The 12,726-nt window shown below is 35.1% G+C and overlaps 1 protein-coding gene across 2 annotated transcripts in view; it reads right to left on the bottom strand.

Moving 5' to 3' along the window:
* Positions 1-12,726, bottom strand: part of KIFAP3 (kinesin associated protein 3) — a 150,837-nt gene that overhangs the window by 51,890 nt on the left and 86,221 nt on the right. For both annotated transcript variants that reach the window (XM_070497616.1, XM_014845164.3), the window contains exons 12-16: positions 12,159-12,267; positions 10,823-10,935; positions 10,251-10,416; positions 9,284-9,409; positions 4,579-4,677 (exon numbers count right to left, since the gene is read on the bottom strand). In XM_070497616.1, the coding sequence (XP_070353717.1) occupies positions 4,579-4,677; positions 9,284-9,409; positions 10,251-10,416; positions 10,823-10,935; positions 12,159-12,267 (613 nt within the window). The remainder of the gene's footprint in view (positions 1-4,578; positions 4,678-9,283; positions 9,410-10,250; positions 10,417-10,822; positions 10,936-12,158; positions 12,268-12,726) is intronic.

Here is a 12,726-nt window from a genome sequence, read left to right as displayed (position 1 = left end):
TGCACTCCACTTTGGCAGCCCAGGATTAGTGGGTTTGGATGCCAGGTGTGGACATACACACTGTTCATCAAGCCATGCTGTGGTGGCATCCCTCATACAAAATAGAGGCAGACTGGCACAGATGTTAGCCCAGTGACAATCTTCCTCAAGCATAAAGAGGAAGACTGACAACAGATGTTAGCTCAGGGCCAATCTTCCTCACCAAAAGAAAAAAAATTTTTTTTATTGAGTTTCATAGCAAGTGGCAAAGACAGAGGTTAACCCAGATCTTCTACTTGTCAGTGTTACTTACTAGTTTTTTGGGGAAAAGAAAAGATATATTTAAAATGTAGAAAAATATAGCTGTGTAGCCTCTGGAATGTATTTTTTTTTAATTTGAAAAGAATATGGTGTTTATTTCCTGTCTTCTCCCCAGAAATGTAAGTTCCATTCGGGCAAGGACTTTGTCTATTTTGTTCACACAGTATCCCCAGCTCTGAGAGCAAAACAGGTGCTCAATAAATTGTTATTTAATGAATAAATAAATAAGAACTACTCTACATATTCTACATGGTTTTTGTGAGGATAAAATGAAAATAAAATTCTTAGGAAAATCTTAGAAATTCTCAGGGGGAATCTAAAAGGACCTAGACAAATTTGTTTTTTTTTATTTCCCTATTGCAATTGTTGGGATTATATGAAAATTCATTATTACAATAGCATTGGTTCTCAATTTCAGGTTCTCAAATCCTATGAATTGTGCTGAGAGCCATTTTTAATATTCCAAACATCTTAATATAAATCATATATTTACCTAAAATAAGTCTACACTAGCCATCTCCAATGTCAAGTTTCTCTCATTCTGTTTAAAATTATATCAAATAATACTGATCAAACTTTCTAATTTAAAAAATAATGGGAAAAAGAAGTGATTTCTTGTCTAATAAATCTCTATTTAAAATATTTAAATACATTGCTTTCATAGAGAAAATCACAACAAAATGCTTAAAATTATGGTGAAATATTTTAATAATAATTTTTAGTTGCCAGCCCTGGTGGTCTAGTGGTAAAGATTCAGTGCTCTCACTGCCTTGGCCCAGGTTCGTCTCCTAGTCAGGGCACGCCACCCATCTGTCGGTTGTCATACTGTGGCGCCTGCATGTTGCTGAGATGCTGAAAGCTGTGCCACTGGGATTTCAAATACTAGCAGGGCCACCCATGGTGGACAGGTTTCAGAGGGGCTTCTAGACTAAGACACTCTAGGAAGAAGGACCTGCCACCAACTTACGAAAACACTGGCCATTAAAACCCTGTGAATAGCAGCAGAGCACTGTCTGACGTAGTGCTGAAAGGTAAGAGGATGGCTCACAAAGACCGGACAGAGTCCTGCTCTGCTGTACACAGGGTCACTAGGAGTCGAAATCAACTTGATGGCATTAAGAACAAATTTTTAATTATGTGACAAAATACTTAAGAAGACATAAATGTCACTGACATCAACAAAAATCCTGGTTTTTGAAGATCAAACTGCTGGGCAAAAGCACTTCAGCAATCTTCATCCAATCTTAAGACGTGGATGAAAGCATCAGATCTAAGTAGTATTCCTTGATGCTTTCGTAAAAATTTTAATTCACCACATGTTTTCTCTCTCATTCTCAACGTTCTCAACATGTTATACTGTTCAGAATAACTATTTAAGAAGTACTGACTTCAGGTTCAGTAGCTTAATAAAAACCGAACTTGAGAAAAAAGGAAAATAAAGTTACATTGAGAAGAAAACTCATATGGAATGGGTCTTAATAATGTGAGCTTTGATAATAAGGTCCTGAGAGTACATGTGAAACAGACAGACCAGAGCAGAGACAGTAACACTTATCCACCATGTGTCAGGCACTCAGCAGGAACTTTACATCATTCTTCCTTGTCTTCACAAAAAACCCTACGAGAAGGCATGTAAACAAGGGTTGTCTTTCAGAGAAGTTACCCAGGAAAGCTATACTTTCATTTTCATGTTTTTTAATACGTGTTTCTTACAGTGTGTTCTATAGTTACATAAATATTCCATATATAAAAATATCCTTTTAGAGACTCTCAACCCAGAAAAGCATATTAAAGGTTCCAAGAAGACTCTGTAGCAAGAAACTCTATTTAATTCAGGGTTTCCCAAACTCATTTATTACAAAACCTTTTTTCATTAATCAACTATTAATACTATAGTAATATGTTCCATGGAACACAGCCAGGAAAAGTTAATTTGTTTCAATGATGTTAACATGGCTCAAAAGTGTATTTGGAATTTATATTCCTGGGAGAGTTAGTTTATAGGCTACATTTAAAAACTATTTATTACTACGATAAAAGGTGATCTCTCAATGTAGCTGATAAGGCAAAACAGTATTTGCATTTTGGTAGCTCATATCAAAATGGGCATTTCTCAAGTAGACTTGTTATTCATCAGACTTGATTCTTGGAGACCTTATATAGTTCCAGAAATTAAACTTGTCTTCCAAAGCAAGCCAATTTTCCTCCAAAGATGATACTTAAAGCATGTGTTATTGGCTTTGATTGTAATACCAGGGGAGTTTCAAAATGTTTTGAGCAATAGTCTATCATCATTGAAGAGAAAAAAGTCTCCCAAGGCCTTAATTTTAAAAGGGCATTAACCATTTAGATACATGAGTTCACTGAGCAAACGAGTACTGACTGCATGCTAGGTACTATATTAAGTTTTGGGTATAGATAAAAATGAGGAAAACAAAGCCAGTCCTTGAGCTTGAGGAGCTCAAAATCTTTTGGTAGAGAAAAGTACATAAATACATAATCTAAAGTACTTTATTAGAGGTGAAAATAAATTACTCCTACAGGGAACGAGGGAGGAACAGGATTAGAAAGGCTTATCTGAGAAGATAGTTGATATACTTATCTTTGATGAGCTGAAAACTGTCAGGTAAAAAAAAGGAGAGAAATGCATTTGAGGTTGATAAGGCACACAAAGAGGCAGTAAGTTAGGACAAGGTGGGTCATATCTGATACACGAGAAATTGGGTGTGCTAAGACAAAATTATATATCATAAGGTTATAGGGGAAACTTTGGGAATATAGGCTAACATCAGGTTTTGAAAAGCTATGTATGCTAAGCAAAAGAATTTAGATTTTTCTCATGGGTAATGAAGGATTTTATGCAGTAGAGATCAAAAGCAGATTTTTTTTTTTGTACATAAGCAAGCAGACCATCACAATTAAAAAAAACAAAGATGGGGCTGGCCCGGTGGCGCAGAGGTTAAGTGCGCGCGTTCCACTTCGGTGGCCCAGGTTTTGCTGGTTTGGATCCCGGGTGCAGACATGGCACTGCTTGGCAAGCGATGCTGTGGTAGGCGTCCCACATATAAAGTAGAGGAAGATGGGCATGGACGTTAGCTCAGGGCCAGTCTTCCTCAGAAAAAAGAGGAGGATTGGCAGCAGTTAGCTCAGGGCTAATCTTCCTCAAAAAAAAAAAAAAAGAAAAAGAAACACAAACCGCCCCCCCCCCAAAAAAAAACAAAGACACAAAGATTCAGCTTAGATACCACTTTCACTGCCAGCCTTTCATAACATCCCCAGACTTGGTCATATATCCTCTCCTTTGCCCTATGCACATACTTTTATGATACTGATCACACTAGATTATAATTTTATATTTCTTATTTACTTGTCTATCTCTCCAATTAGACTATAAACTCCTGGAGGACAGGAACTGACTTTTTCATACATCCAGCAGTTAAAACAGTATCTGTTAGATGGTCAGCACCTGATAAATGTTTGCAGAATAAATGAATAATTGTGTAGTAAAAGAGAGAACAGACACAAAATTTTCTGCTATAGGACTGGGTGGATGATACTGTTATTTACCCACTGTGAATAGAAAAGGTAGACTGTTTTTTAGGGAAAGATGTTGGTAATATTGAGTACCCTTTTGGATGCAATAATGATAAACCAACACTTAGTGAGTATCTCTGTGTGTTGGGAACTATTATAGGCAATTAAAATCTGTTAGTACTTATAACAATCCTATAAGATAGGTGGTTGCCTTTTTTATTTTAATAATATTATGGCCATTTTATTAATGCAAGATTGTATGCTCAAGGACGTTAAGTAACTTACTAAAGGTCCTATAGCTTATAAGTGGTAAAAGATAATTTAAAATTAGGGCTATCTGACTATAATGCTCTGTAGGCTACACCACACAATGCCACTTTAGGTAGGTGCAAGACATCCAGGTGGCAGTTAGAAACAAATGCCTGGGACTCAAGAAAGAGGTTTTGAAGATATTAAATACTTACCATATAGTTGGTAGCTGAAATCAGGGGAATAGATGTGTTTTCCCATGTAGAGTGAATGAAGTAAGATTAAAAGAGGACTAAGGATAGTCCTAGGAACCTCTGACATTTAAGTTATGTTAATAGAGAAAGAAGTTCTGACATGTTTATGTTGCTCTCTAAATTTATTTCAAAGCTTGATATTTTCTAGATTATTTGAACATTTGTAAGAAAAAATACCTAAAGATGCATCTCTTCTGAATATGTGAAATGTCATTGTCTATTGTAAACATTGAAAGGATACGTGTCTCCTTGATTATGACATCTCTTGTGGCTTGGTGGAAAACCATCTGGTAGAAGACATAAATTATCTGACACACAAATTCATCATCTTCTTGTTGAGCTGAAAGAAAACAGAAAACTTCAAATGAAAGAATACTATGTTTATATACAAAATTGAACAACAGAGAGGGGAAAAATGGAGAATGAGAAAAACTAAAAGTGACAATGAGCCACGTAAAAGGACAATTAGTTTAAATTATTTACAATTTATGGGTGGCATATATCCTTTACATTTTAGGCGTTTTTTTGTAAATTACATGATGATGATCAGAGAGGAAATTTCATAGCATTTTTCAGAAGTTTTAGTAAATTTGGTTGTAGTTTAAATAGGTTAAATTATTTTAAAATACAAAGATAAAAAATAAGATTTTGTGAAAGAGAAATTATATCATCTCTGAGCTTAAACTAGACTACTTGAGATTGTCTCAAAAGATTAGGTTGTATTTAGGAAGCACTGAGGAACAAAATTGGTTTAAGGGAACAGTAACAGTGCTTCTCTGTAATTTTCACTATGTTTTGCCACCAGGTATAAAGAAATTACCACCATTATTTATTTATTTTGGTCCATCATAAGAATTCTTCAAACAATTCTACTTTGTGAAATAAATCTGGTTCTATTTTGTCTCTGTAATGTTGACTTCACATGAAAAAAACAGTTCTTAAAAAAGATCACACCTTCTAAATTCTAAATTTTTGGTAGAAATTAGACTAGTAAAAAGAGGTATTTTTCTTTGTTGAATAACGTTAACAAAAGTAAACTTAGTGACATGAAATAATAAGGTACTTTAGTTTCAATCTAATTAATTATAAAAGTAAAATAATTTATCTAATATATAGGTTAATTAATAAATATTTAAAATCAAACAAACAATACTTTAACAGAACAGCTGATGTCCACTGATTGATATGTAATGAGAACAGCAAATACTTAAAGAAATCTAATTTTTAGATACTGGTTATAAGATTTGATTTACTAATAGTAAGTGTGCTATCAACTCTTGGCAACAGTTCAGTATCTGTTAGACACAGATTTACAGGTCAACAGAGTATACAACTAGTCGTGTGGAATAAACTGTGGGCCCCTTAAAGTCCAATCTATTTCAAATGATTTTCCTCACTAACGTGCCAAAGTATTAGTCTCCCAGACTACTTAGGCTAAAATTCTATTAATTACTCTTTGGTATACAGTGTCCCCCCTCTTACCCCCGAGGGTTCTCATTTGAAAATTCATATATTTCTTTAAAAGAGTAGTATACAGCCTCTGCCTGTGATAACCTCATATCAGAGTTAGAGAACATCAAAACATAGTAAAACCCCTGAGCTAGCTCTATTAACTTGCCTTATCTGTAACTCAGCTCTCTCAATCACCATCAGTGTAGGACAGAAATTCAAGGACAGAGGCCATTTTGTCTCAACATTCTCCAGCTCACCACAAAATCTTCATTCTCGCTCTGCCAAATACATTGCCTTCACTTTCACCTCCCAACTATCTAGTCTCTCTTCTAATTATTTCTAATCTGAAAACTATTGGCTGTGAGAAGGGTGTACCAAAGTAAATACATATATACTATATGTAGGAATACTTAAAATATGGAAGTATTATCTCTAGATGACCTATTAAAATGCATTATGTTAAAGAATTTACAAATCAAATTTTTAAAAATTCAAAAGAGAGAAATGGGCAAAAGACTTAAATAGGCACTTCACTTTATTAGCCATATCTAAAAGGCTAATAAACACCAAGAGGTACTCAGTTTCATTAGGGAAATGCAAATTAAAACCACAATGAAATACCACTACAAAGGTTACAATTAAAAAGACTGATGGGGCCGGCCTGCTGGGATAGCGGTTGAGTTCATGCACTCCATTTCAGTGGCCCGGGGTTCACAGGTTTGGATTCCTGGTGCGGACCTACACACCATTCATGAAGCCATGCTGTAGCGGCATCCCAAATACAGAATAAAGGAAGACTGCCACAAATGTTAGCTTAGGGTCAATCTTTCTCACACACTCACACACACACACACACACGCAAACACACAGACTGACAATGACCAGATATAGTGGTGATACAGAACAACTAGAACTTCTGTACACAGCTGGTAGGACTGAAAATTGGCACAACTATTTTGGAAAACAGATTGACATTATTTACTAAAACCAAATATATACTACTTTATGACCCAATAATTCTACTCCTAGGTATGTGTCTAATAGAAATGAGTACACATGTTCACCAAATGAAAGGTTTAAGAATGTTTATAGGAGCATTACAGTCATGTGTCGCTTAAGAACAGGGATTAGTTTTGAGAAAGGTATCATTAGACGATTTCATCCTTGTGAGAATATCATAGATTTGTACTTACACAAACCTAGATGATATAGCCTACGACACATCCAGGCTATAGGGTATTTATCTTATAGGGTCACCATGAAACATGTGGTCCATCGTTGGCTGAATTGTCATTATATGCCACATAACTGTATTTAAAATAGCCCTTTTCCTTTCAAAAAACAACAACAACAAAACAGAAACAAAACCACCCTACTATCCATCAATAGTAGAAAGGATACATAGTGGTATATTTACACATCAATGAAAAGAAACACACTGCTGTATATAACATAGATGAATCTCACATTTATAACATAGGGCAAAAGAAACTAGATTCGACTTACATGAAGTTCAAAACCAAGCAAAATTAATCTATTGGTAATAAAGGATAGAAATCAGTTTGGAGAAGGTGATAATGACTGGGAAGTGACAGAAGAGGGACTTCTGGAGTGCTGGTAATATTTTATTTTCTTATGTGAATGGGAATAACATGGGTATGCTCACTTCGAAAATTCACTGAGCTATATACACTTATAATTTGTATATTTTTCTTTACGTATGTTACACTTCAAAAAAGTCCATTAAAATAATACAAAATGTATATTATATATAATACCTGGTACAGAAAAGACTGAGATGAGTGTCCTTTTAGGTTCCCATATTAGTATATTTAACTTCTATACTACAACTACTTTTAATGAATAATATCTGCTATGGACTGAATTGCATCCCTCCAAAGTTCATATGTTGAAGCCCTAACTCCAAATGTGATTATATTTGGAGAAGAGGCTCTAAGGAAGTAATCAAGGTTAAATGAGGTCATAAGGGTGGAGTCGTCATCTTATAAGATTAGTATTTTTTTTTTTTTTTTTTTTTTTAAGATTTTATTTTTTCCTTTTTCTCCCCAAAGCCCCCCCGGTACATAGTTGTATATTCTTGGTTGTGGGTCCTTCTAGTTGTGGTATGTGGGACGCCGCCTCAGCGTGGTTTGATGAGCAGTGTCATGTCCGCGCCCAGGATTCGAACCAACGAAACACTGGGCCGCCTGCAGCGGAGCGCGCGAACTTAACCACTCGGCCACGGAGCCAGCCCCTAAGATTAGTATTTTTATAAGAAGAGATGCCAGAAAGCCTGAGCTCGCTCATGTGCTCTCTGCCACATGAGGATGTAAGGGATACTCTCTCTTTTTCTGCCACAGTGGCCTTCTACAAGCCAGGAAGAAAGACCTCACCAGGAACCAAATCAGCTGGCACCTTGATTTTGGACTTGCAAGTCTCCAGAACTATGAGAAAATAAATTTCTGTTGTTTAAGCCACCAGTCTGTGGTATTTTGTTATGGCAGCCTGAGCAGACTAAGACAAGGTCCAGAGAACTTGACCCTAAAAGAATAACATTAGATTTAGATAAATTTTGTATGCCATATGCAGAACAATGAACCCTGGCCCCTTAAGAGCAATACAAAGGTAAGGGGAAGACTAACTAGGCCTCCAGTGTCCAATATTGCAACTATAAGCCACTGTGGCTAATCAAATTAAAAAATAAATAAAAGTAAAAATTCAGGGTCTCAGTCCCAACAGCAACATTTCAAGTACTAAATAGCCACGCACATAGGACAGTGCAGATAAAACCATTTCCTTCCTTGCAGAAAGTTTAGAGGACAATACTATATCTGGATCTAAGAGGGAATATGATACTTAGAATTAAGCTTCCAAATGACCTTTCTGATTAGAAATCAAGATATTAAAAAACAAGTTTGCATAAGAGATCCAATTCAACCAACACAAAGTTCAGCAAAAAGAAGAAATGATAGAATATTGGTTGTTCAAAGCTGATGAGAGGAGGGAAATTGTCTGTAAAACTGGTTCTGAATTGCTTTATAGCAACATTCTTTTTTTTCTTTTTTTTTTTGGTGAGGAAGATTGGCCCTAAGCTAACATCTATGTCAATCTTCCTCTATTTTTTTGTATGTGAGATGCTGCCCACAGCACTGCTTGACGAGCAGTATGTAGGTCTGTGCCTGGGATCTGAAGCTGTGAACCCCTGGCTGCTCAAGTGGAGTGTGCAAACTTAACCACTATGCCTCTGGGCTGGCCCCTATAGCAAAATTCTTAACTTTGCAACCTGAATTTCTTTGATATTACTCTATCTAATCCCAGTAAGAGGTATATATAATACATTTTTCTTAACTATATAATTTAATTTGGTATAAGATGGTTAATGTAACAAGATAAATAATATTTCATGATTGTAGACTATATTTTATATTTAAAGATGTAAACTGACTTGTTTATATATTAGCATAAAAATAAATTAAGATTAAATTATAATTTACCATTTAGCAATTCGATGAGTGCAGGGATTATCCCAGATTTGGCTAGCAATGCAGCACAAGAGTCATCCATAGACACAGTTCCAATCATTATAACCACTTCTAAAACAAGGTCATCTTCTGCAGCACCTAGTAAAGTCAAATCACAGAAAGTTTTCATTGAAATGTCCTGATCCAAATCCTTTTATATTACCAAAATTTCAATGTACAGAAAAGATACTGAAAGCTCTTAAATCAGTTCTTATGAATCCTTAACATGCTTAAAAATTTGTCTTTTTTCAAAATTTCCATATTCACTGATGACAGTGGTGAGGGAGGACAGCAGAGAAGTCAAAATAATCTTCGAAAATACAAATGAATGGCAACGTAAACAGAAAACAGAAGTCTCACTGGATGCCTCAAAGAACTTTGCACATGCATGTGTACACGTGTGTAGGGGGGATGGTATTTGGTAAACTAAAAAAGTAAGAAAGGAGGCAAGATAGGGAAGGAAAACTAATATTAAGAAAATATATTGTTATGGGGGCCAGCGTTGTGGCATAGAGGTTAAGTTCAGTGCACTCCACTTTGATGGCCTGGGTTTGTGGGTTTGGATCCCAGATGCGCACCTACACGACTCATCAGCCATGCTGTGGCAGTGACCCACATACAAAAGAGAGGAAGATTGGCACAGATGTTAGCTCAGGGCTAATCTTCCTCAAGCAAAAAATGAGGAATATTGGCAACAGACGTTAGCTCAGGGAGAATGTTCCTCAGCAAAAAAAAAAAAAAAGAACGAAAGAAAGAAAGAAAGAACATATGTTAGGCAAAGGAGTATATACAAAGAGGAGAAAGAAACTAGAACCAGAGGTGTTGGAAGAAAATGTGTTACCTATATAATAATAGTCACAAAATACTGCTCTAGCAGCCTTATTTGCAACAGCAAGAAATAACTTACTGATTATCCAAAAGTGAAATATTTACCACAGACCTGGTTTTAGTTTATCCTTGAGGTATGGAACTAACTTGTACTCCTTAAGAACCAATTCCCAGTCTAAGTCTGGAATGGTCAAATTTGCAAGTGTTCCTAAACATTCAATCACAAACTCCTCCTCTTCATCATTAGAGATCTGGGCTGCAAGGTCCCCAACATAATCCTGAACAAAAGAGAATTTTAATACAAGTTTAAAACATGATTTCTGCAAAAGAATCAATCCAATAATTTAACCCATAGGAAGAGAAGATAAGTATCAAATATCACTCTTTGGTTTTAATAATCTTAAGCTAAACTGCTAAGGGAGCCTAGGGAACTGGTTTAAGGTAAGAAAACTGGAGTGAGGATGGAAGGGTTAGGAGGAGGGATCACAAAACATAAACAACGTTAAAACTTAGGTTGAGATTTCTAGGAGCTAAACTTAGGACAAAGTTGGTAACAGAAGTGCCAACTTGGATAGTGAGTTAATATTTGATGAGAGCTCAGGAAGTTATATTTCCAAATATGGCACTTTGAAGCTTCAGTTCTCAGGCTATTTTAACAGAGAGAAAGCCAAAAACTATACTTACAATAAACAAAGTTTTAGTTGGTCCATCATGCTGGGAAATGTTCCTAATCATTTTCATCAGCAATGGATCTTTGAATTTCAGAGCCCTCTTCATGAGCATCTTCAGCCCATTTCCTGAGAGAGAAAAAGAGAAAATTTCTCCACTAAATTTAGGTTCACTTAAGTTTACTGATTTTTTAATTTATAGTTCTCAAAAAACCCTCAATTTACATATAGTAAAATGCATAATTTTAAGTGTATACTAGATTAATTTTGATAAATGTATGCCCCTGTGTAACTATAGCCATATCAAGAGACAGAACATTTCCATTCACTCCAGACAGTTCCCTTGTGCCCCTTCTCAGTCAATCCTATGCCCCAAACACAATCACTTTTCTTCCTTTCTCCTCCTTTTCCTCTTCCTTCTCTTTTCCTTCTCTTTCTTCTTTTCAAACATAGATCAGTTTTGCCTGTTCTAGAATTTCACATAAACGCAATTCACACAGTATGTACTCTTTTGTATATGGAATATGCAACACAGATTTTTCAAATATAAATACTTTTTGACCCATAAAAATTGTACTTCTAGGAATTTATCCTAAGAATATGAAAACGGAAATGTGGATTCAGAGAAAAGAAAATTACTGTGGCACTGTTTGTAACAGAAAAGAAGTGGCAACAAACTAAATATTCAAAATAGCAGGGATTTTGCAGCTATTTGCAATTATGTTTTATAAAAGTACTTAATCACTTAAAATGACATTCAAGATATTATTAATTTTAAAAAAACAGGTCACCAGATAGAGAGAAAAGAACCCCATTTTACTTTAAAAATATGCATAAGCATTGCACCAAAATTTTACCTATGATTATCTCTGGATAGTCAGAATAAAATTTTAATGTTTTCCTATTTGCTTATTTGTACTCTTTATATGTATACTTTTCAAATAAGAAAAAACTACTGAGCAGACTCTGAAATATCGTAACGCATAGCAAGTCATCTATGAAGATATTATAGAAATAATACCTAATACATTTGTATTGTATCATCTTACATTGTAACAGAGTGCTTTGCAAATAAAAAAATTTCAGCCAGAAAATATTTTTAAATGTTAAATTTCAATTAAAGGTAACTGCCCTTGGTTTATAAAATGTTACTGAAGGGTAAGAGTTTCTACTCATGATATAAGAGTATTCTGAGTCTATTTGACCATTAAGGATTATAGCCATAATTTTAAAAACAATTAAAAAATATGATTTATATAGCTACTATAGCTCTTAATTCCTTATTATCTATTTTCCATCATATGCCAATTGCCATATGATAGAGGTTATCTATGAGGCTCAAAGGCACTAACCTTCACAGATAAGCTGTACATTCCTTTTGTTAGCAGCAAGATTAATGCAGAATGAAATGAGTTCCAAGTCAATTCGCTCATCCGAACATTCAAAGAGCATCTTCATTAACTAGCAAGAAGCACAGGGAATATTTTACTTAAAGTAACACAAAAACCAGAAGCAGTATTTTATTACAATGTGTTTTAAAATAATATAATACAACTACATTTTTAACATATAGAAGTGGTAGGCTCCACTACTGAATAACTGAAAGAATAAATGATTAATGAACTACTAGATGCTCAGCATTAAATATAAACTTCAAAGTTCAGTGGAGAATACAAGAGAAATAGATAAAGCCTCTATATTTAAGGAATTTAAAATATTGTGTGGAAGTGGATTCTGAGCATTCAGAGCAAAGAAAATAACTTGTGCAAAGCTTACAAGGCAGGAAAGAACATGATTCTTCTGAAGAATGAAAGGAAGGCAAGCATGGTTGAGTGAGAGAGAAAGTTTTGAGAGATAAGGTAAAAGCCAGATTATGCAGGGTCTTGAAGTGCATGTTAAGGATTTGGGGCTTCATCCTAA

Source organism: Equus asinus, chromosome 25 (genome assembly GCF_041296235.1).
Source record: "Equus asinus isolate D_3611 breed Donkey chromosome 25, EquAss-T2T_v2, whole genome shotgun sequence".
NCBI lineage: Eukaryota > Metazoa > Chordata > Mammalia > Perissodactyla > Equidae > Equus > Equus asinus.
Note: the sequence above shows the minus strand (reverse complement) of the source record. Positions and strands in the feature narration are given on the sequence as shown.